The 26,350-nt window shown below is 35.8% G+C and overlaps 1 protein-coding gene across 1 annotated transcript; it reads right to left on the minus strand.

The window, feature by feature from the left end:
* Positions 1 to 830: 830 nt before the first annotated feature.
* LOC114608604 (UDP-glucuronosyltransferase 2B17-like) lies at positions 831 to 26,307 on the minus strand. The gene is made up of 7 exons (XM_028752604.1): positions 25,438 to 26,307; positions 10,044 to 10,821; positions 8,021 to 8,169; positions 6,854 to 6,985; positions 5,168 to 5,255; positions 4,406 to 4,625; positions 831 to 1,204 (listed from the first exon to the last, which is right to left on the minus strand). Exons 2-7 carry the CDS (start codon positions 10,765 to 10,767, stop codon positions 925 to 927), a joined length of 1,593 nt encoding a protein of 530 aa, XP_028608437.1. The 5' UTR covers positions 10,768 to 10,821; positions 25,438 to 26,307; the 3' UTR covers positions 831 to 924.
* Positions 26,308 to 26,350: the final 43 nt, after the last annotated feature.

Raw genomic sequence — 26,350 nt, forward strand, 5'->3', positions numbered from 1 at the left:
AACACACATGGTATGTACTCACTGATAAATGTATATTAGGAAAAAAAGCTCAGAATGCCCAGGATACAATTCATTGATCATATGAAACTCAAGAAGATGGAAGACCAATGTGCAGATGCTTCAGTCCTACATAAAAGGAGGAACAAAATAATCAAAGGATATAGAGGGAGGGATCTTGAAGGGACAGAGGAGGGGAAGGGAAAAGGTAGAACTCCTGTGTTCCTGGTTAGGACAAACATCTTGTGTCACTGGTTAAAGCAGATCTCTTGGGAGAGAAGCAGGCTGTGGAGTGTTGAAGGGAATGGGCAACCTTAACTGCCATGGTTAGAGGAACAGACTGGAAGGAAGAAGGAGCTAGGGCGAGGGGGTAGCTCCCACATCAGCTGGGTTTTGTGGGTGTTCCAGCTGGGGTGGATATTGTAGAGGGTGTCTCAGCTGTGTTCTTTGTTAAGGAAGATTTCCTGAGAGACAGGCAATCTGTAGAGTGTGGAAGGAGAGCAGGTGCACCAATCTACTCTGGGTGGAGGTGCAGCAATATTTTTATTATTATGACATTGGCAAGAATGTATTAAATTTCCATATTTTTCTATGCATGTCAATTGTTTTATATTGAATAGTTTAAAAATTAAAATAAATGATAAGATTCTTTGATCAATTTTTCACATATATCTCTGTGTGTGTATTTTGAACCATATCTATATGTATATAATTATAGATATGTTTATATTTATAGATATATTTATATTATATTTATAGATATAGATATATAGATATAGGTAGATATAGATAGATATCTTTTTATATGGTACAAAATTACAAAGAAGATTGCATTGGTAAAGCAATCAATGAGTGTTTATTCAGAATGTAGTTTATAAACTAGAATGATGCTGAAATTTTATTTAAAAACTGCATTGTCAATGAGCTCTAATTTTTCTTCATTTTCTTTTCCTTCTTCACAAAGAATTGACAAGCAATCAAGCAACACTTTATAGAAATAACTGCAGTGGCCACCACACAGGCTAGTAGGAATCCAATCACATCCAGAGAGTGATACTGGTACCAGGTGAGGTTGTATGCAAGTGGTCTCAGGTGCTTGGCTCCTTTGTGGCGCATGACAAACTCAATCCAGAAGATAACCCTTTCCAGGGGCTTCATAGGCTGGTCACGGTGAATGGTTGATAACCACATAGCATTCTCTTTATAGCTGTAAGTGATAAAATGGTAATCCAAAATAAATTATAGAATGAGTGAAAATACACATTTCTAAAATTTTGTGTAGATAGTAAAACTGATTTTACAATAAGCAGGAGAAAAATGAATTATGCTTTACATTTATGCCCAGAACAATGTTAATCGGCATGTTAGAATTTCTTGAGTAAACAAACTGGAAGTATATAAACAGAAAAGTAAAAAAGACTAAACATTCTGAAATTACAGTTTTTTAAACAGTTAATCCTTACATATAACATTACAAACTGACATATTTTTTGCATATATGAAACTTTAGTTTTCCAGTGTGAGGATACAGTTCAATAATAGACTTCTGTGAGGATATTTCTAAGGGTTTGTTAGAAAACTCCTCAAAAACAAGGTAAAAGTCTCAAGACCTCAGTTTCTTCGAAAACACAGGATTGCTTATGGATTACGCTTTTGTGACCCTTTCAAGTGTAGCAAATAGGCACACATTTACTTCAGATTATTTATTATAACTGATTACTGTTATTTTTTCATGTGCCTTGTGGAAAAACTTGTTTTGCTATGAATGGCTTGTCCATCATGTGCATCTTGTCCCTGTTATTTTACACTTTATTCATGTGCCTCTTCTTAATCCTCACAGTAAAAATTGACTGATACTCTAAGTAAAGTAAGCTATTGCATGAGAGTTTACTTTGTCTCACTTATCAACCTGACTCTCCCAGGTCCCACTGATACTGTAGAGTGGTAAACAACCCAGTAAGCAATTATAAGCTGGGTGTTTGTTCAAACTGTGTACTAGCATCAGAAAGTGTAAGTAGAAGGCAAATATTTCTCAAGCTGCAACCATGGCATTGGATATTCTACTGGCTGTGTATTGACGATAAGCAGTTGGTTTTGAAATGAAATTTTTTGTGGAATGCTATATAAGTCATTACACAATATGATTTAAAATGTGTCCTGGATCTTATTAATTAGCTCTAAGGGCTACTTCCTGTTGCTTTTTTCTGTTTTGTATGAAGGTTAGTACTTATTAATGTAATTAATAGAAAGCATAACAATTCTTTATGACAATATTGAAATTATTTGAATTTGTATTGCATTACATGTATTCACATTATAAAATAAACTCAATATTTTGGTTATTATTTTCAATTATGTACATGTGTGTGTCACTGTGTGTGCATATGGGAATGTGCAAATGCAAGACTGTGTGCTCCTGTGTATGTGTGTCTGTGTGTGTGTGTGTAATATCTGCAGAGCTGGATTTACAGATTGTTGACAATCACCTGATATTGGTGTTGGAAACTGAGTTATGGCCCTCTACTAGTATGGATCCTGCTCTTACCCACTGATCCTTCCTATGACCCTAACTTTTGCTGTTACTGCTAACGTTCATTTTTTGTTTGCATTCTCATTTTAAAGAAATACTTAAAATTTCACACTGAACCATGTAGGTGCATTTGATTCTATTGTTGAAAAGATTATTGATTTTTATATCAAGGTTAAGTGTTACATAGAAACATGAGTCAGCAGCCCTAAATATCAGTTTAATGTAGCACAACAGGTATGAATTACAATGATAGTAACTTACCCTCCTACTGTTTACAAAGTGCAATAGGAAAACTGAGATTTTCTTTTCATTAAAACATCCTTATTTTTTAGTATGAATATTATATTTATTTACAGATTGTGAATCAACTTATTTGATTAAGGAATGAGAAGAGGAGAGGTATCTTATAGAAAGGGAGGAAGGTAAATGCAGAAGAAGGTGTGCAGAAGATAAAGAGTGAGAGCAGAGTTCAAGTGATCTTATGAGGGAAATGAGAAGAGGGAATGATCCTTTGGGAGAAGAAGAGTGAGAGTAAGAGAAAGGAAAAAGGAGAGGGAGAGGGAAGAAGGAGTAGGAACAGAAGAAGGGAGAAATGGGTAAAATCACAGGAAGAATGTCTGAAAATCCACAAAGAATTATACTATTGACTATTTATTAAAATTACCTGTAATGCATAAAATTTAATGTATAAATATACATGTATAGTTTTAAAGAACTTTTCTTACCTGGAATGATGGTTCTCCCTCCAAGATATAAAAACTACTTACCATAAAACCCAACCCAACACTATACATGGAAGCCCTCCTGTGAGATTTTAGCCAGAGTTGTCAAAGAGCTTATTAAACATATTGTTCTTGACCTTGGTTATTCCCCAGAGGTGAGAAGCATGTTTTTATTTCTGAAAGAGCATATATTTCAGAAACAAGACATAGAGGTCTCTGAGCTGTAACTTACTTGAAGCACCTTACCTGAAGACTACCTTTCTCGATAGACCAGAAAATAAAGGGTTGAAAGATAATAAGAGACAGAGGGCCAAGATATTTGGTGTGAAGATTATCATTTGAGAAATATCATAAAAGTTACACTCATGAAGTATGACATCATGGGAGCCTAAACAAGATCTGAATAATGACAACACCAATCGGCATGCCAATATGGAGAGGGTTAAACCTTACCCTGGCCTAAACAATACACAAAACTACTATAGGACCTATGGTATGCTGAAAGTGGGATAGAAAAAGTCTTTTCCAGAAAACAGCGTCCAAATAGATTTTTTTATAAAAAAAAAAATGATGATGGACTCTAATGGATTTTCACATATATTAACATATTGAGTTGCAGAGTTACACATTAATAGCTTTTATATTCAATAATAAAAGTTATAAGTGACATAATGTCACATGTGTCTTTTATAGCATTCTAGTAGATCCACTGTGATGTTTTTCTAGGCCTTCTATGTGTAACCTATCTAAAACCACAGTTTATGTTTGATTTCTTTTGACTCATTGACTACTTGGGTTTTGAACTATTTTTAAAACCCTAAAAAATGAATTGAAAAGAAATATTGGCCAGATATGGTAGCATACACATTTTGCCCAAGCAGAAAAGTTGAACATTTATGATGAACCTGATTTATATAGCAAAGAAACACAAAGAATAACAAGGAAATTAAAATAATAACAGAGAGAATAACAAGCATGTACACTGAACCATGCCCTAATTTGTTCTGTTCCTACAATAATTATTACTCTGAAAATACTACTTGCTCATTTGTCCTTCTGTAAGAAGGCCAATGACTCAATAACTAACCAAATAAATAAATACATATGTAAATGAATGAATAAACAATTGATACACATTTTAAAAGATTATACTCACAAAGGATTGTCAATGACTTCTTTCAGTGCATTGAGCAAATCTGAGCTTGACAAGGTTCTGATATTTAATGCAACAGCTGCTCCTTTGGCCACCATCTGGGCAATGTTATCATGCTGTTCTCCAAACAAAGGAATGCCAATCATAGGAATTCCATGATGGATCGCCTCATAGAGGCCATTGGCTCCACCATGAGTTACAAAGGCTTTGGTTTTTGGATGACCTAGAATAAAATGAATTCAGGATAACATTAATTAGCAATCTTGGACATGAAAAGAGAAATGTATATGTATATACTAATGAGGAACTCAGAGAAGATTTCTTTTATATAAATATGCTTATACTCAAAAAACATTGAAATATCTATCTCAGAGCAAGAAGACATTAAATTTATATACACCTATTTTCCAGATTTGCATGTGACTTGAGACTTGAACTATGAAATACTTGTTTCCAGGTAAACAGATGAAGCACATAGTAGATAAGAAAAAGCAAGTTTGAAAAAAAAAAAACGCATGGGTGAACACCCTCATAGAAGCTGGGGGAAGGGAGATGGGATATGGAGATTCTGAGGCTTAGAGGGAACCAGGAAAGGGGATAAAATTTGAAATTTTAATACAGAAAATATTCAATAAAAAAGAAGTTGATTTATTAAATAAAATATTTATTAACTCCCTGTAATATAAAGACTTTGGGTATACTAGGATAGGTACAGTAATAAAGGAAAGTCAGTTGTGATTCCAGATTTGATTTCTAGACTCTTACCAAGAAGGTCATTCTGGGGAAGCCACTTGTAGATTCTTGTATTGGGTCCTAAGGAAGCTGGGTTTTGGCCATCAAATCGCCAAAGAACCTATTAAATGTCAGAGAATCTTTATTGGTGGAGCCAAATTTTACATTATACAGCCTTAGCAGGTTATATGTAAAAATATAAATGTAGATACATATATTTATATAATGACAATTAATGAAAACATGATGTCATGGATTTGAAAGACAGCAAAGGCAGAGATATGAGAGTGTTTGAAGGGAGGAATGGAAAAGGAGAATGATGTAATAATAATTTCCAATCTGGAAATCATTTTTTAAAATATAGCTTTTTATAATATCTTATATTAGAGAAAACATAACTTATTACCTGCCATGGGATAAGTAAGGAATTCAGAAGAGCTGAGCAATGAAAATTTTAAAAGACTGAGAGAAGAATGTGCCAGCAGTTCCTGTGTTTATTTTTATATTCAGACAGGTTGAACATAATCCTCACTTTTTCAGCAGATGAATTTAGACAAAGGAGATAGTTAATAATACGTGAAAATACGTAATGCCTTGGTGGCTTAATTCAATCAGAGAAGAATGGCAAATTACTAATAATTTATATTTTGTATAAACTATTTTGATAGATCTAATACTCCAGCATTAATATCTTGGCATTTTTACTTACAGTTTACTTTTATTTATTTGTTCTATGTTACTTTTAATGAATTTCAATATTTTGTCTTCATTGTGGTGTATGTATGCCTTCTTCCCAGGGGTAGCAGATAAGGTTGAGTATGTTATTACCCATTCCTTGCTATTGTTATTCAGATAATATTTAAACTGTCCTTCATGTACCTTTATAGAAATACAAGTCTTGTCACACATGTGTTGTCCTTGTGACTGTGTACAGGTTGAATTCATGTGATCTTTACTTATATGACATATCTTATCCTCAGATCATTCATTGTTTGATGCTCTGAATAAAGCTGGCTATTTCATGTGATTTGGATCTGCCCAATTTATCACTCTGTCAGATTACAATGAACATCCTATGTTTCATGTTTAATGATTCATAGAGAAGACTGTAGGGCCAGCACCCATGTCTACCTTTCCTTTATATATTTCTTCTACAAATATTGGGAGGGGAGCCCAGAAACTGTTGATTTTGTTTATTTGTTTGTTTTGTTTTTGTGTTTGTTTTTATTTTACTTTTAAACAGCCCTCTCAACTGCACACTGAACAGATCTACTTCAAAATTAGGATGCAGACGCTTGCTATATTTCAAAAACTTTCAATACCTGCTTAATATTCTTATGTTAGAAAAAAATTAATACAAATTTACTCCCCCCACTCCAAAAAGTCTTATATATGCAGTGACTTTAAATAATTAACAAATGGAACAAGTGACTCTGAAGAATTTGCTGTCTACACACCCTTGACGGTGATGGCATCATAATGGCAGCATTTTGAAATGTACCCAGAAAGAGCACAAAGTTGATATCCAAGTTACTTACAGCCAAAAACACCTTCTGTAGTATTCTAATATCTGATGTGTATATCTGTTTCTAAATTGTCCAAAGTCAGTTAGAGCTTATCTAAATCTTTATATTTCACACAGTCATTCCTCGAATCATACCTTCCAAAGACTTTCACAAGCTCAGTATACATTCCCCTCCTATGGACACTTTATCTCACCTTCTGTGGAATCTGGGCAAGGGCCCATGCAATTGCGTTGGCCCGTTCTTCAGTCATGTTCCTGACCATTGACCCCAGAGAAAACACAACCACTCCATGTTCTCCAGAGCTCTGGACAAAGTCTTCCATTTCCTATGAGAAAAGAACTGTTTGCATCACAAAATAACGATTATAGAAAAAACATTTATGAAAGTTTTATGAAAGAGAACCTAGAAGAAAAAAAATGAAGTATTCTTAGGAATTTTTAGAATTGCAGTTTTAACAAATACAGAAGGCAAAATTGGCAATGTCAAACACTTTGAACATCACAGACAACTGTGTAAAGTGTACCCACACACGTTCAACAAAAATTCTCTATAGGTATTTGCCTACATTCATGTCTGTGTGTCATTTATATGCAGTGCTGACAGATGCCAGTAGAAGATGTTAGATCTCTTAGAACTGGAGTTACAGATGATTGCTGGGATCAAACCCAGGTCCTCTGGAAGAGCAGCCAGTCCTTAACACTGAGCCATCTCTCCAGCCTCAACCAACATTCTCAATAATTTCCTCTGGCAAAGTGAAAGCTTAAGAGTGCAAATATAGTATGTAATGTATTTGTAAAATTGTAGTGTCATTACATTTTCATCTTGTAGAAAGTATAATTTTTTCCTCACTATTTTATTTTTCTCCTATGATGGCTGATTTAATGCTATTACTTAGTGTTTAATGAAATAATAACTATTTTAAAGCATGTACATATGTGGTAGTTAAGACAAATTTTCTAATAAATTCAATTAATGGTTTTTTTGTAAAATAATTATAACTCCATGGTAAGCATATAATATGTAAAAATTCTATGATATTGTGAATAAATAGGGTATTTTCAGATAGGACCGCCATGATTTTTTAGGTGAATGTTGAGATTCAAACTCATGTCATCATAGTTGCTTTGTAAGGATTTCACAAATGTCTAAACATCCAAATACCTTACTGAACTTAATTTAAGTCACTGATATGAATCTGTCCCAGGTCTATCATGCTCTTTCTCTATTTTATTGAATTCATAGTTAAGATGATGGTTAATTTCACAATATATCCTTTAGAGAGAAAACATAATGAAATGTGTAAAATCACTTTTACTGGAAATGAAATGAAAAGAAAAAGAGATGAGAAAAATGTATTTACCTTAGGCAAGGGTTTAGCAGGTTTGCAGTGGAGTCCTCCAACATACTCAACATTTGGTAAGGTTGGGTGAGGAAACTCCAAATCCCAGTAAGATCTAATGAACCACATTTCTGCTTTGCCCATGGTCTCAGCTAAGGTGGTTGGCCTTCCTAGGTAGAGAAAATGTGCAAATGAGACAAAGAAAAGTTGACAAGACTCTCTTCTGAATAAAAAATATATATCCTTAAGACTGTTGGAAAAATTTATGTTTGATGTAGAATATGTGCATTATAAAACCCATGGTTTTGTATATATAACATATTTAGCATGTATGATTTGTGGCTCCCATAACAAACATAAGTGCCAGTTTGGTTTTATTCTTAAAGCTGACTTTGAAAGTTACCTCATTTCTTCCATAATTTGAAACCATGAATAGTTATTCAAATAATCTACTAACCCACTGTTGTGAGCAGACTCCTAGCAGAAATCGACTATCATCTTTGAAGCCATCTCAGGCCATATACCCTGACAAGGGACTTATTTTCAACAGCCTACAAGAGCTGAACACACTCTGATAAACATCTTGTTTTTCTCACATATCTTGTTTTGTTGTTTAGTGCCCAGCTGCAAGGCACATGTGGTAAAGTGTTTTCAGCTGTGTTCCCCTGCTTGTGCTTATATATACCCATGATTTACTTTTAGTGAACGGGACTTGATCACAAACCCCGTCTTGTCTCCATTCTTCCCGTCTCTTGTCCCTCCATCCCCACTCTCTCTCATGCTAGACCCTGACCTGCAGACTGGAGCAGCAGCTTGGGCCAGTACAGAGTGGCCCCCAAAATGGGGCAGAATGGGCTGTAGCAAGCCACCATATAAATAAGCACGATTTTACTCATATCTAAATTTTCAAGAGGAACTGTGTCAATATAAACACATGATACAGGTCCAAATCTCACTCTGTGCTGTGTACCCTGGCTAGAATTCCCAGGGCCACTGTAGTGTATAGGTAGTCCTTCATCCTTCTTTTGTCAAGGGAGCTCTAAAGTTTATGAATGGCTGAATTTCTAGATAGTGCTCCTTCTTTAATTTCATATTAAAATATCTAATAGTATTTATCTTATAAAAACAATCACAATATTTATACATGTCATAAGGTAGAAATTTTATGGTAGTCTTAACTGTGGTATAATTTTCAAGGGAAGAAACTTGACTTCTAAACGTATACAATAAGTATATATGTTTCCATGTTTCTATACAGTACAGACATTTAACAACGCGTTAGGAACGGATACACTAACAAGATGTGCTGGTAGGAACTTCAGTTTCATTTTCATACTTGCAAACTAACATTGAGTCTTTGAAGAGTAGGAGAAATATTTAGGAAATACAGAGAATATATTCTATGATTTATCTTTTCATTTAGGTGTGTTTGTGTTTTTATGAGTATATGCTATTACTCTATTATTCTATGGCCTGAGGATACCATAAAAAGACAGCAGGTTCCCTGAAGGTGAACATACCGTCAATTTTAGGACACTGGACATGAGTGGATGCTAGGAACAGAATACAGGTACTGAATTTGCACATAAAACAATCAAACTTATGCCATGTGGTGAAATCACACATTTTAATTTTCATACAAATACATTGGCTTTTGCAAAAGAACACAATTTCTTCAATTTAAAATACATATTGATACTATAAAAGGTGTTATTCTTTAAATAATTCAATATTTGGGTAATCAGCAAGTGACTTAATAAAATAGAGGGGAAAAGCTGTAAAATGAATAAACAATTACTAGAGACCATCTACTTGAAACTCTTTACAATTGTATAGTGAATCAGAATGTCTTTTATCAGGACTGATACCTTCATTTGAATAGTAATATGAGCTTTCAACACAGCATTTCTGAGATTGTTAGCTAATATCCTATTATATATTTGATTACCTAAAAAACCAACTTCTCTTTGCATTTCATGGAAATATAGCTTCAAATACAAGTGTAACTCAGGTTATCAATCTACTAAGAAGAAATATAACTTACCCAAGGTTTCACTGTAAAACTGATCCCATTTCTTCTCTGTAAATGTCTGGAACCAAAAGTCAAAATAAAGCATACATATCATATTTTTTACCCTCTCTGTGAATGTCATTTGGCCGCCTAATCCTGATAAAATCACAGGTACATAAGAGGGAGGGAGTGTAAGTCCTCCACTGTATTTTTCCATTGTGTAGCCTGGAGAGAAGCGAAGACTGTACAGAAAAGGAATCTGGAGCAGTTCAGCTATCAGCTCCCCACAGGAAGCAATGGCATCTAAGAAAAGGACATCAAACTTGGATTCCTTTAGTTTTGTCATGAGCTGTTTGTTTGAAACAACATCCTTACAAAGACTTAGACAACATTCAGAATATTCATCAAACACTTTTTGAAGTATAGGAGAATATGATAAGCATGTATCTTTTGGGACCTCATAAGTCCACACATCCACAAACACAGTGAAAAATTTTTCCAGATCCTCTCTACTGAGAGCTGTAGGAACAGTTTCAAACTTAAGGCCAGGCGACTTTTTGGGATCAACAAAGATGGAAGCTGAAGGTCTCAGAACAGTGACTTCATGGCCTCTCTGTACAAGTTCATCCAGTATTATCTTTAAATTCATCCAGTGACTGAATTCCATCGGCCACACCAACACCTTCCCACAGCTCGTAGATCTGAAGCAGCAACCCATCTGCAGCAGGATCAGGGCAGAAATCCATTTCACAGGCATCTTGGAAATCAATGTCCTTCTGTTCACAGTGTGTTTTCTTCCTTCACTGCATGTCTTTATGTATGAGGAGAAAAAAATCCATGAGTTAAAATATAACCTGAGTTGGTACAAGGAAATATACTTTATGACCAGATTGAAGTTGTTGCCTGAACAGAGATTGTAAAAGCAAATATTAACTATTTCAAATTTAATGTCACATGGTTTGTAATGAAGGAGTCATAACCTGTCTTTGTAAATCTGTTTGCAAGAGTTTTGAATCATAGAAAGAACATTAATTAGTGTGAGGTGAGTCTCCATTTTATTCACAACACATGAACTAAAGTTGTACTAGCTACAGAACTTATCAGTATTTCATGGGTACTATTTTGTAAGAATGTTGATTAAAAGAGTTAATCACATCCAGTTTGTTGAATAGCCTGACTGTGTGCCTTACTTACTTGACAGAGACAAGGTCTGGGAATAAGATAGACAAGAGTTTGCTGTCCTGAGTTGTATTAGCTGCTAAGGTTTGCAGAAAGCAGCCTGTTGGTTCAACCTATCTGTCCACAGCACTTTCATAGGACCAAGAAGTAGCTGGATAGTTTGTTCTTGGAATCTGTATTACTTATGGTTTCATTGTTGTGAAGAGACAACATGGCCTAGGCAACTCTTATAAAGGACAGCATTTAATTGGGCTAGCTTCCAGTTTCATAGATTCACTCCATTATCAACATGGCAGGAACCATAGCAGAGTCCAGGCACATACATAATGTTGGCGAAGAAACTGAGAGTACTACATCTTCTCCACAAGGCAGCTAGAAGACTGTTTCTACATTGGGCAAAGCTTGAGCATAGGATCATAAAGCCCATCAGCACAGGGACACACTTCCTCTAACAAGGCTACACCTACTCTAACAAGGCCACATCTCTTAATGCATATTCAAAGCACAACAGAATCTTAGTGCACAAACACCCTGAGAAATAGCTGAGTAGATAACCTCCTCACCAAGAAACATTGTGTCTACCATTTTTAAATCACCAACGTTTCTATGTGCCCATGAAGATTGTGGATACTGACATATAATTTGCCTAGATCTTCTTGGTTGTCTTGGTTTTCAAACAACTCTAGGATGCATCAGCTAGGAAAAATTCTTGATGATAAAACAATTATATAGTATAGAGTATAATTTCTCATTACACTGACCAAGTCATTTACCAAAACAAAATTTGGTGTCATAGATGTATTTTATTGCACAATTTGAAAGGGTGGTATCCATCATGACTTCCAAGGTATGTATTTATGTGTTTACATGTTCATGAGTTTATGTGATGGAAACACATGGAAGGGACACCCTCGCCATGGAAAAAAATGATTAATTAATCCTCTCTGGAAATTTTCTCAAAGTTATACTCAAATATTTACTTCAATAGAGACTTTAGCAGTCAAGTTAGCAAAGAAAAAAACAACCAAATTATGAAAAATATCAAAAGGAGAAAAGCGAACACAAGATATAAATAAAACAAGAATGAAACAAATGAATTAAGTAGGATATAATTAATTATAAACAACAAGCTTGACTGTTAACAGGCCAAATTCCTTTCTTAAGATATACATAATACCTATGTCAAGCAAAATTCCATACATTAGATGCTACCTATAAGAAAATAAATAAAAGGAGACTTCCAGTCTGGGCCCAAGCATAGAGCAGGTCACAGGCAGCAGCTCCATACCCAACACCAGAAAACCGAGAGAAAGAGGGACTCCCAGGAGCTTTAACTCAGGCAGCATCCCAGGTAAAAATGAATCACCCGTGATGTCTGCTGTTAGAAGTTCTAATCCAGATGCTGGCCTCCGAACTTACACTACTCAGACCTTTGAAGGGCCACTGACAAGAACATCAAACAGCTAGAGATTGACATCACTAATCTGAAGAAATCCCTCGTTTCGCCATCTGAAGAAACCTCCTAAAATCGCAAAGATTCTTAGTGGACTTGATTTACTCTAGTACAATAGAAAAGGCTGTATACAGCTCTTGACTGTGTACAACCCTCAAAGAAAAAGGTTGCCTTTACATAGACAAGACAAGAAGGGTTAAAGAGAGCATGAAATAGGTAGTGAAGGCCCTAAGAAAAATCAGAGAGAGAGAGAGAGAGACAGAGGAATGCTGGTACAAGAATTGGTTTGCAGCCTCTCCAAGGTTGTCAACCCTATTTCCTCCCATCTAGGGACTATTATTTGGGTTCTTTTTGCTTTTTTCTGTTGGTCCCTGGCCCTCAAATAGGCGGACTAACTCTGTGATAAAACAGATAAATAATTTGGTAGCAAAATCTACTCATATACATTAACATAAGTTAGCTATGGAGGACCACGAGACTCAAGATGAGGTTGTTATTTATACAGGGTGTTCCCAAAACCCATCTCCACCCAACCTAAAAGGGGGGACTTCTGCCCCTAGACCAAGCAGAGAGGGGCCACCCAGAACCCCCTCTGACAGGCGATCTGAATTCTTGCTTAGGCTGAGAGGCTAAGCACTGCAAGGGAATATAAATAAAAGGTAAAAATATCTCTCTGAGTTCCCTGAGGGACAAGCCTGACTGCATAGGGGTTGATGTCAAAAGTATCCCCTCTCCAGAAAAAAGACATTGGGACGGGTATGGCCCTCATGCCTCACTGGACAACGACAGGGGGACTGGAGCCATTACAAGGTCCCCTTCAAATACTGGAGGTCAGGCCTCTATCCCTGCCTTCACAAGTTTAGAATTGCCACAGCCCTTCTATACTTAGAGAAGGAAGGAGATGTCAGGGGAAGGCCTGCTTACACACTGAAGGCCTAAAATCAACCATAGGCCTAAAATCAGCAATAGGCCTGTCATACATGTATACTAGCACCAAGTCTTGGGTCTCAGTGGAAAAACATTGAAACAGATGCCTATAAGCTAATGTCAACAGGCAGCTTTTGTGGAATTTTATAAGCCTGAGTAGTCATAGACCTTGTAAATAGGTAGCCTTGGCAGACAATACCAACTTAGATAAGGACAAGAGAGTCATAGGCATAGTCATAATGAATTGTCCCCTGAACCTTCACCTAGTTGATACCCAGTTCTGAAGATATCTGTATTCCCCCTGAACACCTACACTCCAGTGTCATTCCCTTCCCCACATCCTGCCTTTCTGTGTTTATAACTCCTGTGTGAATTAATTATGATTTGAGAAAAAAATTAAAAAAAGAAAAAAAAGAAAATAAATAAAAAACACTTGTACTGAAAATTGGAAAAATTAATTTTATATAGAGGTAAACTACAAGTATAGTACAGTATAGTATAGTATATTCACTTACAAGTGTCAAAGCTAGGATTAAGTCATAGAGTAGAAAATATGAACTTTAAGGTCAGTATATATTTACAAAAATGTCAGTTGGGCAAACTGAAATAAAAATGGTAATAATACACATCCAGTCATATTCAACAAACACTGGACATGAAAAATTGATCAACATAATTGTTAGTATCCTAATTATTGTGGGAGAAGGTTTGATCACACTACAAACTCTGTTATTGTGTTGTTTACAGGAAAAACCTGTTTCTAGTTGTAGTATGGCTCAGTCCTAATAAATAACTTTAATCCAAGAGCTTTCCATTTATTGTAAACAACAAGAAATAAAGTCAACCATAGCTCAAGAATCAGAGAATGCAAACAGTTACAAGGAGTGAACATAGAGGAAAAAAAGAGAAAGGAAAAGAAAGAGAGGTAGTCAGGCTCCAGCTTCTGGCTTCTAAGTCTTTACTAGTATAACTGATTGTTTAAGATTTTGTAAAAAAAAAAAATTATATTTCTTTAGCTTTGATCACAAAGGGACCCAAAGCAACCTGAGGATAAAGAGATATATTTGGTTTACACATTCTGACCATAGTTGGCTTTTTCATTCATGCCACAGTTCACAAATAATGACTTGGATACTGAATTACTTATGAATAAATTCCTAGGCCATAAGTTTGGGCTTGTTCCCTGACTAACTTATAACTTATATAACCTATTTATTCTTGTCTATGTGTGCCACAGGGTTGGTTACCACTCCTCAGTTTCATATGTCTGTCTCCTTTTAGTCAGTGGTAAAATCTTCCTGCCTCTGACAGTTTTCCAGAATTCCTACTTCTCCCTGCTAGCAAGGAGATGTCCTACCTTCCAATCCCACATGAACTCCTCAATGGCCTTCAGCTATTTATTGACAGGTGATTCTTCCACACAATACATGAGAAATAGTCTCCTCTGAAGACACCACTCCCATAGAGTAGTGCATCTCTCAATCCCGTCAGAGAAAATTCTTCTAGATGAGGAAAAATATACCAACACTCTTCTGGGAATTAGTTCTAAGAAACTATTCAGTTAACAAAAACAGGGAAGAAGAATAATAGGAGATAAGAATAGAAAGGATAATGAAGAAGTATAATAATAGAGAGTAATAGAAATAATATGAGCATTCCATTTTATGTGTAATATAATTAAACGGGTAATGTTTGTGAAAGAGTAAATAAAAAGATAGATCCAATCAGTACGGCACTTAATTAAATTTCCTTCCTTCTTGGGTATAAGTGACTTGTAGTGTTATTAATATGTCTTAACTATTCCAGAGGTTGCCTGCAAACCAAACAGAAATAATACTTCTTGATACTTTATAAGAGTATCACTGTGTCCTTGAATTATATGTTAAAATTTTCTTCAGTTTAACAGCTTTATTGAACATCACTTTTTTATGAATGGATTTCATGTTGTTGGCTCAATTTCTCCTTCTTCCTAATGTGTACCATAGCGTTTAGTTATTGCAATAGATCGATTTTTTAATATGTCATCTTATCAGACATATAATTCTTGACTAATTATTACCACTTTATCTCATATTGATTAACATCATTTCTTCTCCACTGATGCTGAGTCACTTTCAATATAACTCATGTGTTTAGCTTAGATAACTGAGCAAATGAAAATTACTCTTTCTGTACCTAAAGAAAGCAATATTATTGTAAAAATTTCAAGATATATATGAAATATATTATAAATATTATTTATATATAATATAAGCATATTAAAATTTAAACATGTATAGAGCACACACTTAGAAATGTGTCAATTATATTATTAGTCATCTAGTACTTCAGCTGATGATGTATTTTCTTATCCACTGAAATTATAAGGATAAGTATCTGTTATAATTGTAACACATGGTATGTATCTTTTCTGATTCCAGTGTGCCGAATATGACTACAGGATGATGACACTTAATGAAAATTAGTTGGCCCAAGAATATTGACACTTCTGCTTATTTATCTAACCACTATAGAAAGATAATCCAGCTTACTAATATGTCAGTTCTCATTCACAACTAGTTATCAGGTGAATGACCACTGGGCTGGCTGCAGACCAAGGTCCAGGTCTCAACTCACCTTTATCAGAATTACTTTTTTGTCTCACTCAAGTATTTTACTTCCAACTCCAAGCTTCTTCATATGGTTACCTTAACAGGGGTCAGTACCCAGAGAGCAGTGTGGTAACCATTGTCAATATTTGGGATGCAAACAATGAAAATTTTGAAAATATTTTATTTGCTCTACCAATTTTAATTTTCTCTGTTTCAAAATTTGCTTTGCTAAATCTCAAATGGAGACCCTGACAATATTAATCAGAATCCAAATAACTCAATATTTATCTTTATGAACATGGGACTTTGAAATGTTTAAAATATTACACACCCTACATAAATAAAGTAGGAAGGATCCTAATAGTATTCCTGTAAGAATTATCATGAATTAATGTAAATCAAGGTGTTTTACTATTTCCACTACAGTCAATGACTGATTAAAACGTGAACTAGTGTCAAGATGAGGGCTTGGAATCCTACACTAAAAAAAAAAAAAAAAAAAAAAAAAACAAAAAAAAAAAAAAGAATTATCATGAATTACCCAATAAAGTCCACATATGTGTCAAATCAGAAAACTATTAGTTGTAGAATGTGTTCATGAAGTAGTTGACTAAATTTCATGTGTTGTTTTCAAAACTATATTCATGATTCTTTAAGCTTGGTCTCCTATCTCAAGGGTACTTGGATATTCCTACCTTTAAGCCATGTATTTAAATTAAGCATTCTTGAGATATTAAAGACATAGAACTTTATAAACAAAGTTATTTAAACATTAGTATTCATTGCTTACCTGCAATATATTTAAAATTTTAAATAGAATAGAAGTGAATGAGTTAAAAAGAGTAGATATAAATAGATCTGGAGAGAATTCATGAATTTCCTGCTTTCCTTAGTGAGATTTGACTGATAGATTGCCAATAGGCATTTTCTAAATATCCTTGAAGGAGCCCACAAATTGAATAATGGTAATAAGTTTTCTTAATACCCTCCATGAGCGGCCTCTTCCTTTGTAAACTGATCTCAATTATTCTTTCTTTCCTAATTTACATCATTCCTCTACTTATTGAGACAGATCTGTGTTTTCAAATGTCATCTTAGTAGACAAATAACTGTGGGTTAATTATTACCAGTTTATCTCACAGTTATTGGCCTTAATTCTTCTCTAGTCATGCTATTTCACAGCAAGCATGACTCAGCATTCTAGCTTAATTAAATGCTTGCCTACTATAAATCTTACCCTATTTGTACTTCCAAGGAAAGCATGGGAATAGAAAACCTCTAAGAGAAGACAGAAGTAAGACTTTATTAAAGTATTTTATATTATCTTATAGGTTGTGCAATTAAAGATAAATATCTGAGGCTCTATGTAACATCTTTTTCTAGTTCCTGTTTGACAGAGCATTGATACTTGATGGAAATTAATTTATTCTGTCCAACATTGACCTCACAACTGCAGGAATTAAAAGATAGCTATGCGAATGTGTCAATTGTGAACATATTCTGAAAAGCACATAAATAACCATCAGTGTTGTTTCAGAAAGATGTCCAATTCTATGTTTATCTTTCTCAGCATTTCTGTGTACCAGATTCCATTTTTTTTCATGAGTTACATATCCAAAAAGAACTGCATGCCTCTTTCTTATAGTATATTACCATAAAACAGTACTTAAGTAGTAATAGTACAGAGAGTTGCTAGGACAGCTGTACTATAATATCTTTTTCAGAAAATATCTCTTAACTTCAAATAGATTACACTTTTGCCATACCCTTCAACCAAGATAATAATATGAGTACATCTCATTGAGTTGTTAGCCAAAGAGGTACCATGACAATCACCAAACAACTTGGGCTACTTCCAAGTCTATTGGATACTATCCACAAACTGAAGGTAATTTCTTGTTGAAGACAGTACCTACATCTCTCATTGAGCACATGAAAGTTGAAATGGTGCTTACATAGATCATTTACTCTTGCCGATTTTATTCATGGTACCGGGAGAGATTATGCATAGTACCAGAAGATAAGATAATCCCCAACTCAGCTACAAAGGTTCTGATCTACTAAGGTGAATTGACTGCAAAGTATGCTTATTTTGTTCTAGAGCTTTCAGATGTGCTGCTAAACTGGTAGGCTTTGCTCTCTCCAGTTTCTTTTTGTAGACAATTAGAGCTATGAGTATTCCCCCTTAGCACTGCTCTCATTGTGTACCATGAATTTTGGTATGACTAGTCATCATTTTCATTAAGTTCTAAAAAGTCTTTAATTTCTTTCTTTATTTCTTCCTTGACCAAGTCATAATTGAGTAGAGAGTTGGTCAGTTTCCACATATATGTGGGCTTTCCATTGTTTTTGCTATTATTGAAAACCAGCCTTAGTTCTTGGTGATCTGATAGTATGCAATGGATAATTTCAATATTTTTGTATCCTTTGAAGCAAGCTTTCTGACCAATTATATGATCGTTTTTGGAGTCAGTGACATGAGGTGCTGAGAAAAACATATACTCTTTTGTTTTAGGATGAAATATTCTATAGATATCCATTAAATCCGAATACACTCAAGAGGAGTAGATGACAGGAAATAATCAAACACAGGGTTGAAATTAACCAAGTAGAAACAAAAAGTACTACACAAAGTATCAACAAAATCAGGAGCTGGTTCTTTGACAAAATCAACAAGATAGATAAACCCTTAGCAAGACTAACCAGAGGGTACAAGACAGTATCCAAATTAATAGAATTATAACTGAGAGGGAGACATAACAACAGAAACTGAGGAAATTCAAAAAATCATCAGATCCTGCTACAAAAGCTTATACTCAACAAAACTGGAAAATCGGAATGAAATGGACAATTTTCTAGACAGATACCAAGTAACAAAGTTAAATCAGGAGCAAATAAACCATCTAAACAGTTTCATAACCCCTAAAGAAATAGCAGCACTCTTAAAAAGTCTCCTAACAAAAAGAAAAAAACCTCAGGACAAGGTGGTTTTAGTACAGAATTTTATCAGACCTTCAAGGAAGTCTTAATATCAATTCTCTATAAATTATTCCAGAAAATAGAAACAGAAGGAACACTGCCCAATTCATTCTATGAAGCTATAGTTATGCTCATACTTAAATCTCACAAAGACCCAACAAAGAAAGAGAACTTCAGACCAATCTCCCTAAGAATATCGATGCAAAAATACTCAATAAAATTTTCACAAACCAAATTTCAGAACACATCAAAACATCATCCATCATGATCAAGTAGGCTTTATCCCAAGAATGCAGGGATGGTTGGATATTCAGAAGTCCATCAATGTAATCTACTATGTAAACAAACTCAAAGAAAAAAATACATGGTCATCTGACTAGATTTTAAAAAACCTTTAACAAAATTCAACATCCATTAATGGTAAAAGTCTTGGAAAGATCAGAATCCCAAGACCCATAACTAAACATAGTAAAAGCAATATACAGCAAACCAGTAGCCAACATCAAACTAAATGGAGAGAAACTTGAAGCAATCTCACTAAAATCAGGTACTAGACAAGGCTGCCCACTCTTTCCCTAACTATTCAATAGAGTACTAGAAGTCCTAGCCAGAGCAATTAGACAACAAAAAAAAAGTTAAAGGCATACAAATAGGAAAGGAAGAAGTTGAAATTTCATTATTTGCAGATGATATGATAGCATACTTAAAGGACCCTAAAACTTCCACCAGAGAACTCCTAAACCTGATAACTTCAACAAAGTAGCTGGATATAAAATGAACTCAAATAAATCAGTAGCCTTCCACTACTCGAAGGATAAACATGCTGAGAAAGAAATTTGAGAAATGACACCCTTCAAAATAGTCACAAATAATACAAAATACCTTCTGTAAATCTAACCAAGCAAGTGGTTAGTTGTGTATGGCATGAACATCAAGTCTCTGAAGAAGAAATCAAAGACCTCAAAGAAGACAAAAGGATCTCCCATGCTCATGGATTGGCAGGATTAATATAATAAAAATAGCCATCTTGCTGAAAGCAATCTACAGAATCAATGCAATCTCTATTAAAATCTCAACTCAATTTATCACAGAGTTAGAAAGAAATATACTCAAATTCACTTGGAATAAGAAAAAACCCAGGATGGCGAGAACTATTCTCAACAATAAATGAAGTTCTGGGAGAATCATCATCACTGACCTTGAGCTCTAGTGATTTAAAAAAAAAAAACCTACCTGGTATTGGTACAGAGACAGGCAGGAAGATCAATGGAATAGAATTGAAGATCCAGAAATGAACCCACACACCTATGATCACTTGATCTTTGACAAAGGAACTAAAACTGTCCAGTGGAAAAAGGACAGCATTTTTAAACAAATGGTGCTGGTTCAACTGGAGGACAACATGTAGAAGAAGGCACATAGATCCATTCTTATCTCCTTGTACAAACCTCAAGGCCAAGTGGATAAAGGACCTTCACATAAAACCAGATACGCTGAAACTAATAGAAGAGAAGGTGGGGAAGAACTTTGAATACTCAGGAACAGGAGAAAAGTTCCTGAAGTGATAGCAATGGCTTATGCTCTAAGATCAAGAATTGACAAATGGGACCTCATAAAATTGTAAAGTTTCTGTAAGGCAAAGGATACTATCAATAGGAAAAAATGGCAACCAACAGATTGGGAGAAGATCTTTACCAATCCCATATCTGATAGAGGACTAATATCCAATATATAAAAAGAACTCATGAAATTAAACTTCAGAAAACCAAATAACCCTATTTAAAATAAGGTACAGAACAAAAAAAATTTTCAACTGAGGAAACTTGAATGGCCAAGAAGCACCTAAATAAATGTTCTACATCTTTAGTCATTAGGGAAATGCAAATCAAAACAACCCTGAGATTCCACTTCACACCAGTCAGAATGGCTAAGATCAAAAAGTCAGGTGATGGTAGATGCTGGTGAGGATGTAGAGAAGATGCACACCCTTTTATTGTTCATGGGATTGCAAGCTGGTGCTAGTACTCTAGAGATCAGTCTGGTGGTTCCTCAGAAAACTGGACATAGCATTACCTGAGGACCCAGCTATACCATTCCCAAGCATATACCCAGAAGATGCTCTAACATATAATGAGGACATATGCTCCACTATGTTCATAGCAGCTTTATTTATAATAGCCAGAAGCTGGAAAGAACCCAGATGTCCTTCAACAGAGGAATGGATACAGAAAATATGATACATTTACACAATGGAGTATTACTCAATGGAGTATTCATTAAAAATAATGAATTCAAGAAATTCTTAGGTAAATTGATGGAACTAAAAAATATCATCCTGAGTGAGGTAACTCAATCACAAAAGAACACACATGGTATTCACTCACTGATAATTGGATATTAGCACAGGAGCTAGCAATACCCAAGATGCAACTCACAGACCTCATGAATCTCATGAAGGAAGAAGACAAATGTGTGGGTATTTGGTCCTTCTTAGAAGGAGTAGCAAAATAGTCAAAGGGGCAAATATGGAGTCAAAGTGTGGGACAGAAACTGAAGGACTGAAGGAGGGGCCATCTGGAGACAACCTAGGTATCCATCCCATGTGAAGTCACCAAAGGTAGAAGTTGATGTGGATGTCAGGAAGTGCATGCTGACAGGAGCCTGACATAGCTATCTCCTTAGAGGTCTGCCAGAGTCTGATGTATTCAGAGGCAGATGCTTACAACTAACCATTGATTTGATCATAAGGTTCTCAATGGAGGAGTTAGAAGACTGAAGGAGCTGAAAGAGTTTGTGGCCCCATGGGGTGAGCAATAATACCAACCAACTGAGGGTCTCGTGGTGGAACACAGGGAAGCCTTACATGATGATAAGCCCCAATAACATGGGAAATTCCAAAGAGGTTCCAAGACTTTATTGTTCACGGTGTGTGATAGATGGTCTAGATGTGCACCCCCTACCCCCGTTTAAGCCAGGGCAGGCCTGACTTAAATAGGGAGGGGGCAAAGAGGAGGGTCACTTAATTTAGCTACAACCTCTGGCTTTTAGGTAACTCATTAATATGGAAATCTCTTGAGGAAGAAGCCCTTAGGCCCTCTCACTGTATTAGGTGACACCCCTTTGGGAGGGGCTGCAAAGCCAAATGTGTCTCCTAGGCACAGGTTAAATGCTGGTCTAGACCTTGTGTAGGAGCCTGGGTTCTGGGGGCATGGCCGAACACCTATGGTTTCTTCACTGGAGTCAGGTTAAAGGCCCATGCCCAGCCAAGAATCAAGATATCCTTCCATGGCCCAACAACCAACCAGAGCTCCCAGGGTCTAAACCACCAGACTGCAAGCTCATAGAGAGGGGACCAATGGCTCCAATTGTATATGTAGGGGAGGATGGCCTTGTTGGGCATAGGTGGGAGAAGAGATTCTTGGTCCCTTGAAGGCTGGATTCCTAGTATGGGAGTATTCGAATGTTGGGGATGTGGGAGTACAGGGGTGATTAGGGGAACATACTCATAGAAGCAGGAGGGTGTCTAGGATGGGGGGTTCAAGGGTGGGTGGGGAATGGGGTAAGGGGATAACATCTGAAATGTAAATAAAATATCCAATAACAAATAAAATAAACAAACAAACAAACAAAAACAAAGTATGCTTATAGAATAATGTCACAACCCTTGTGTTAGTAACCAGCCATTCTTTGATGAGATTTAAGAGCCATTCCAGTAGATAGAAAGTCTTGTCTCTGATATTCATTGGGTGGAAAAGAACTTGAGACTAGGTACAGCATGGGACTAGGGAAAACCCAAATACTATTATTCTGTGAAAAGAAGATAATAATGACTCTGTGTGATATTCTGCTATAGCCTGAGATCAGTGTCTCAGCCATGATTAGATAATCTTCATCTTGCAGTAGATAGAATAAATGCAGTGACACAAACTGGGCATTATGTAGAGAATGGGAGACTTTGTAAGACTCATTCCTATGTGAGATGTCTTCATAAAGTCCACTCCCTCAAGATTCAGGGAACTCTGAAGGAAATGGCAGAAAGATTCTAAGAATAAGAGAGGAGAGATGACATCATGTAAGCAGTGTCTTCCAGGTACTATAGGACCGTCACACATGTGAATCCATACAGACTGTGTCAGCATGCACAGGGCCTATACAAATTGGTTTTTCTCAATGGACTCTCACAGGACATGTAAACCACAGTTAAGTGTGGTCCTCATGCCCAGCTCTAGAAGGCCAACACAACAAGCTCAATGGGATTTTTGTAGATTTTTCATTTTTATCTTGTATTGCTTTGTTTGGGTAGTTCTGAATTTCTTGTCTTTTGTTCTACTGATTTTTTAAATTGTGAATTCTAATTTTGAATTTTATGAATTTTGTGTATTTGTTGCACTTTTGCCTTGAGCATTTTATTAAGTCCCTTTTTGTTAAACTTAATAAGTCATGGAGTTGGTTGGGTAGGGGTTTGGGAAGGACTCTGAGGGTATGAGAGAAGGGAACTGATGTTCTGAATATATTGCATGAATTAAAAAAAAAAAGAAAGAAAAAAGTCATGCCTTGAGTTAATTTAGAACTATGTGCTCAATCTGCTGTTTACTATGTGCTCAGCCTGTTTTAAGTTTAACCTACCATTAAGAAAACAATAATACCTACGTAGTATACTAGGTAATCAGCCTTCACAACCTACAGTAAGCATGTAGCTTTAATCTTTTTTTTTTTTTTGAGACAGGGTTTCTCTGTGTAGCCCTGGCTGTCCTGGAACTCACTCTGTAGACCAGGCTAGCCTCAGACTCTCAAATTCAGAAATCCATCTGCCCCTGCCTCCCAAATAATGGAATTAAAGGCGTGTGCCACCACCGCCAGACTTTAACTTATTTTTTATTGGATATTATATTTACATTTCAGATGTTATTCTTACCCCATTCGTCTCCCCTGCCCAGGAACGTCCTATCCCATCCCCCCTCCTCCTGCTTCTATGAGGATGTGTCCCCAACTGTCCCCCCCCCACTCCCACCTTCCCACCCTGAAATTCCTTCACATTTATAGTCCAGCCTTCATGGGAACAAGGATCTCCTCTCCAACCTATGTACAATAAGGCCATCCTCCCCCTACATATACAGCTGGAGTCATGGGTCCCTCCCTATGTGCTCCCAGGCTGGTAGTTTAGACCCTGGGGAGTTCTGGATGGTTGGTATTGTCGCTCTCCTCATGGAACCACAAACCCTTTCAGCTCTTTCAGTCTTCTCTCTAATTCCTCCATTGGGAACCCTATGATCAAGGCAATGGAACTGTATCCCCACAGAAGGAGTCCCCCAAAACACTCTCCATCATGTCTTGTTCACTTTTAACTCTCTAAAACTGAAAGCTCATGGATACCATTTCTAATTATCTATCTGGAAAGCAAGTGAAGGGTTACCTGTGTGGCTGAAGACTCTACGTCTCTGAGCACATTGTTCTCAGAATTTCTGCTGTTCATGTTTAATTTCTTTATTTTCAGAAACTCAGTGTGTCTTGCTCATGTTTCCTTAGATACCATGAAAGCAAGAGTACTAACAACATTTAGTATATTTTTTCAGTTTTTATTTATTTACATTTCAAATGTTGTCCACCTTCCCAGTTTCTCCTCCACAAGACCTTCTTCTCTCCTACCTATATGAGGGTGCTCTCACAACAACCCACACACTCCTGCCTCACTGCCCTAGCATTCCCCTATTCTGGGTCTTCGAGCCTTTACAAGATCAAGGGGCTTCCCTTGCAATGATGCCTGATAAGACAATCCTCTGCTACATATCCAGCTGGAACCATGGGTACACCCTGTGACCTATATTGCTTACAAAGAATGTTCAAGATTATGACTTAATGCTTAATTAAAAAATCAGTGATTGTAGACATTTTTTAAGAAGTAAAGAAAAAGTTACTTGAAATGTCAACATCAATCTGGCCTTTTGACATAGCCAGACACTTTATAAGAAACGAAAGACAAAAAAAAAAAAAAAAAAAAAATCAAAACCCAAAGACTTTTGTGACACTCTCTTATATTTGTATTTATCTCTGCCATCTTTTTGGCCTCCACTCTTATTTCTATTCTCTTTTCATTCAGGTCAGAACTAAACAATATCAAGTATACAGCAAGTAGGTAAGTGAATGTACAAATAAATAAAAAGACCTAAGGACAGAAGTCACTGATAGAGTACTTGCCTATCATATACAAAAGATAAAAGTAACAAAAGAAAAAAATCAGGGTTTAAACATTGGGCTAAAGAATAAATATGTATGTAAATATTAAAATGATTATACTTACAAAGTATTGTTAACGAATAATTTAACTGCAGTGAGATCATCTATCCTGGAAAGTGCTCTGATATCCAATCCTACAGTTACTCCTTCTGCCACAATGTTGGCAACATTATCACATTGTTCCACAAAGGAATGACAGCCATAGGGATGCCATGGTGGATGGCTTCATGTATGCAATTGTCTGAAGTATGAACTGCAAGAATGTTAGTTATGGGGTAGCCTAGGATCAGAATGAGGGACTAGGAGATAGACAGACCCCTGACAGTTTTTTGTTATGGTTGGGTTTTTATTTCTTTTTTAACTTTTTGAGAAAGAACAAAAATGAATTTAAGTGGGCAATGGGATTGGGGGTATCTAAGAGGAAATAAGGAAGGGAAAAATGACCATAATATGTTGCATAAAAATTCTTTTCAATAAAAATATTTCTTGAAAATGAAAAAGAATTCATGCTTGAATATCTGTAACACAAGAGAATCAGAAAAGGTCATCTTTATTAGAAAAGTACCATCTCACTACACAATATTCTTGTAGTGGTACTTAGATAACATGATAGGCTTGTGACATCGACTCTAAAAGATCCTGTTGTACATCAATAACATTTGTATTATGTGCCTTCCCAGAGGTCTAGCGTATTGTTATTCACCACGTCATTCTATAGAATATATTTAGAAGTCACAGTTTCCATATCTGAGGAGAGTGAGAAGAGAATGCCTACAAGATATAAGAATGGAATGCATCAGTAGTTCATTATCATATAGAATGTGTTACAAGTATTTCCACTCAGAAACAGTACAGCTTATTTGAAAGTAGGTCAAAAGCAGGTGGCTACAAGCTTCTTATGGTAGAATTAATATAACTGTCACTCAGGACTTTCACAAACCTAAGAAAATACTTAGTTCTTTTTCTTTTTGTTTCCC

Source organism: Grammomys surdaster, unplaced genomic scaffold (genome assembly GCF_004785775.1).
Source record: "Grammomys surdaster isolate TR1022 unplaced genomic scaffold, NIH_TR_1.0 125928, whole genome shotgun sequence".
Classification (NCBI taxonomy): domain Eukaryota; kingdom Metazoa; phylum Chordata; class Mammalia; order Rodentia; family Muridae; genus Grammomys; species Grammomys surdaster.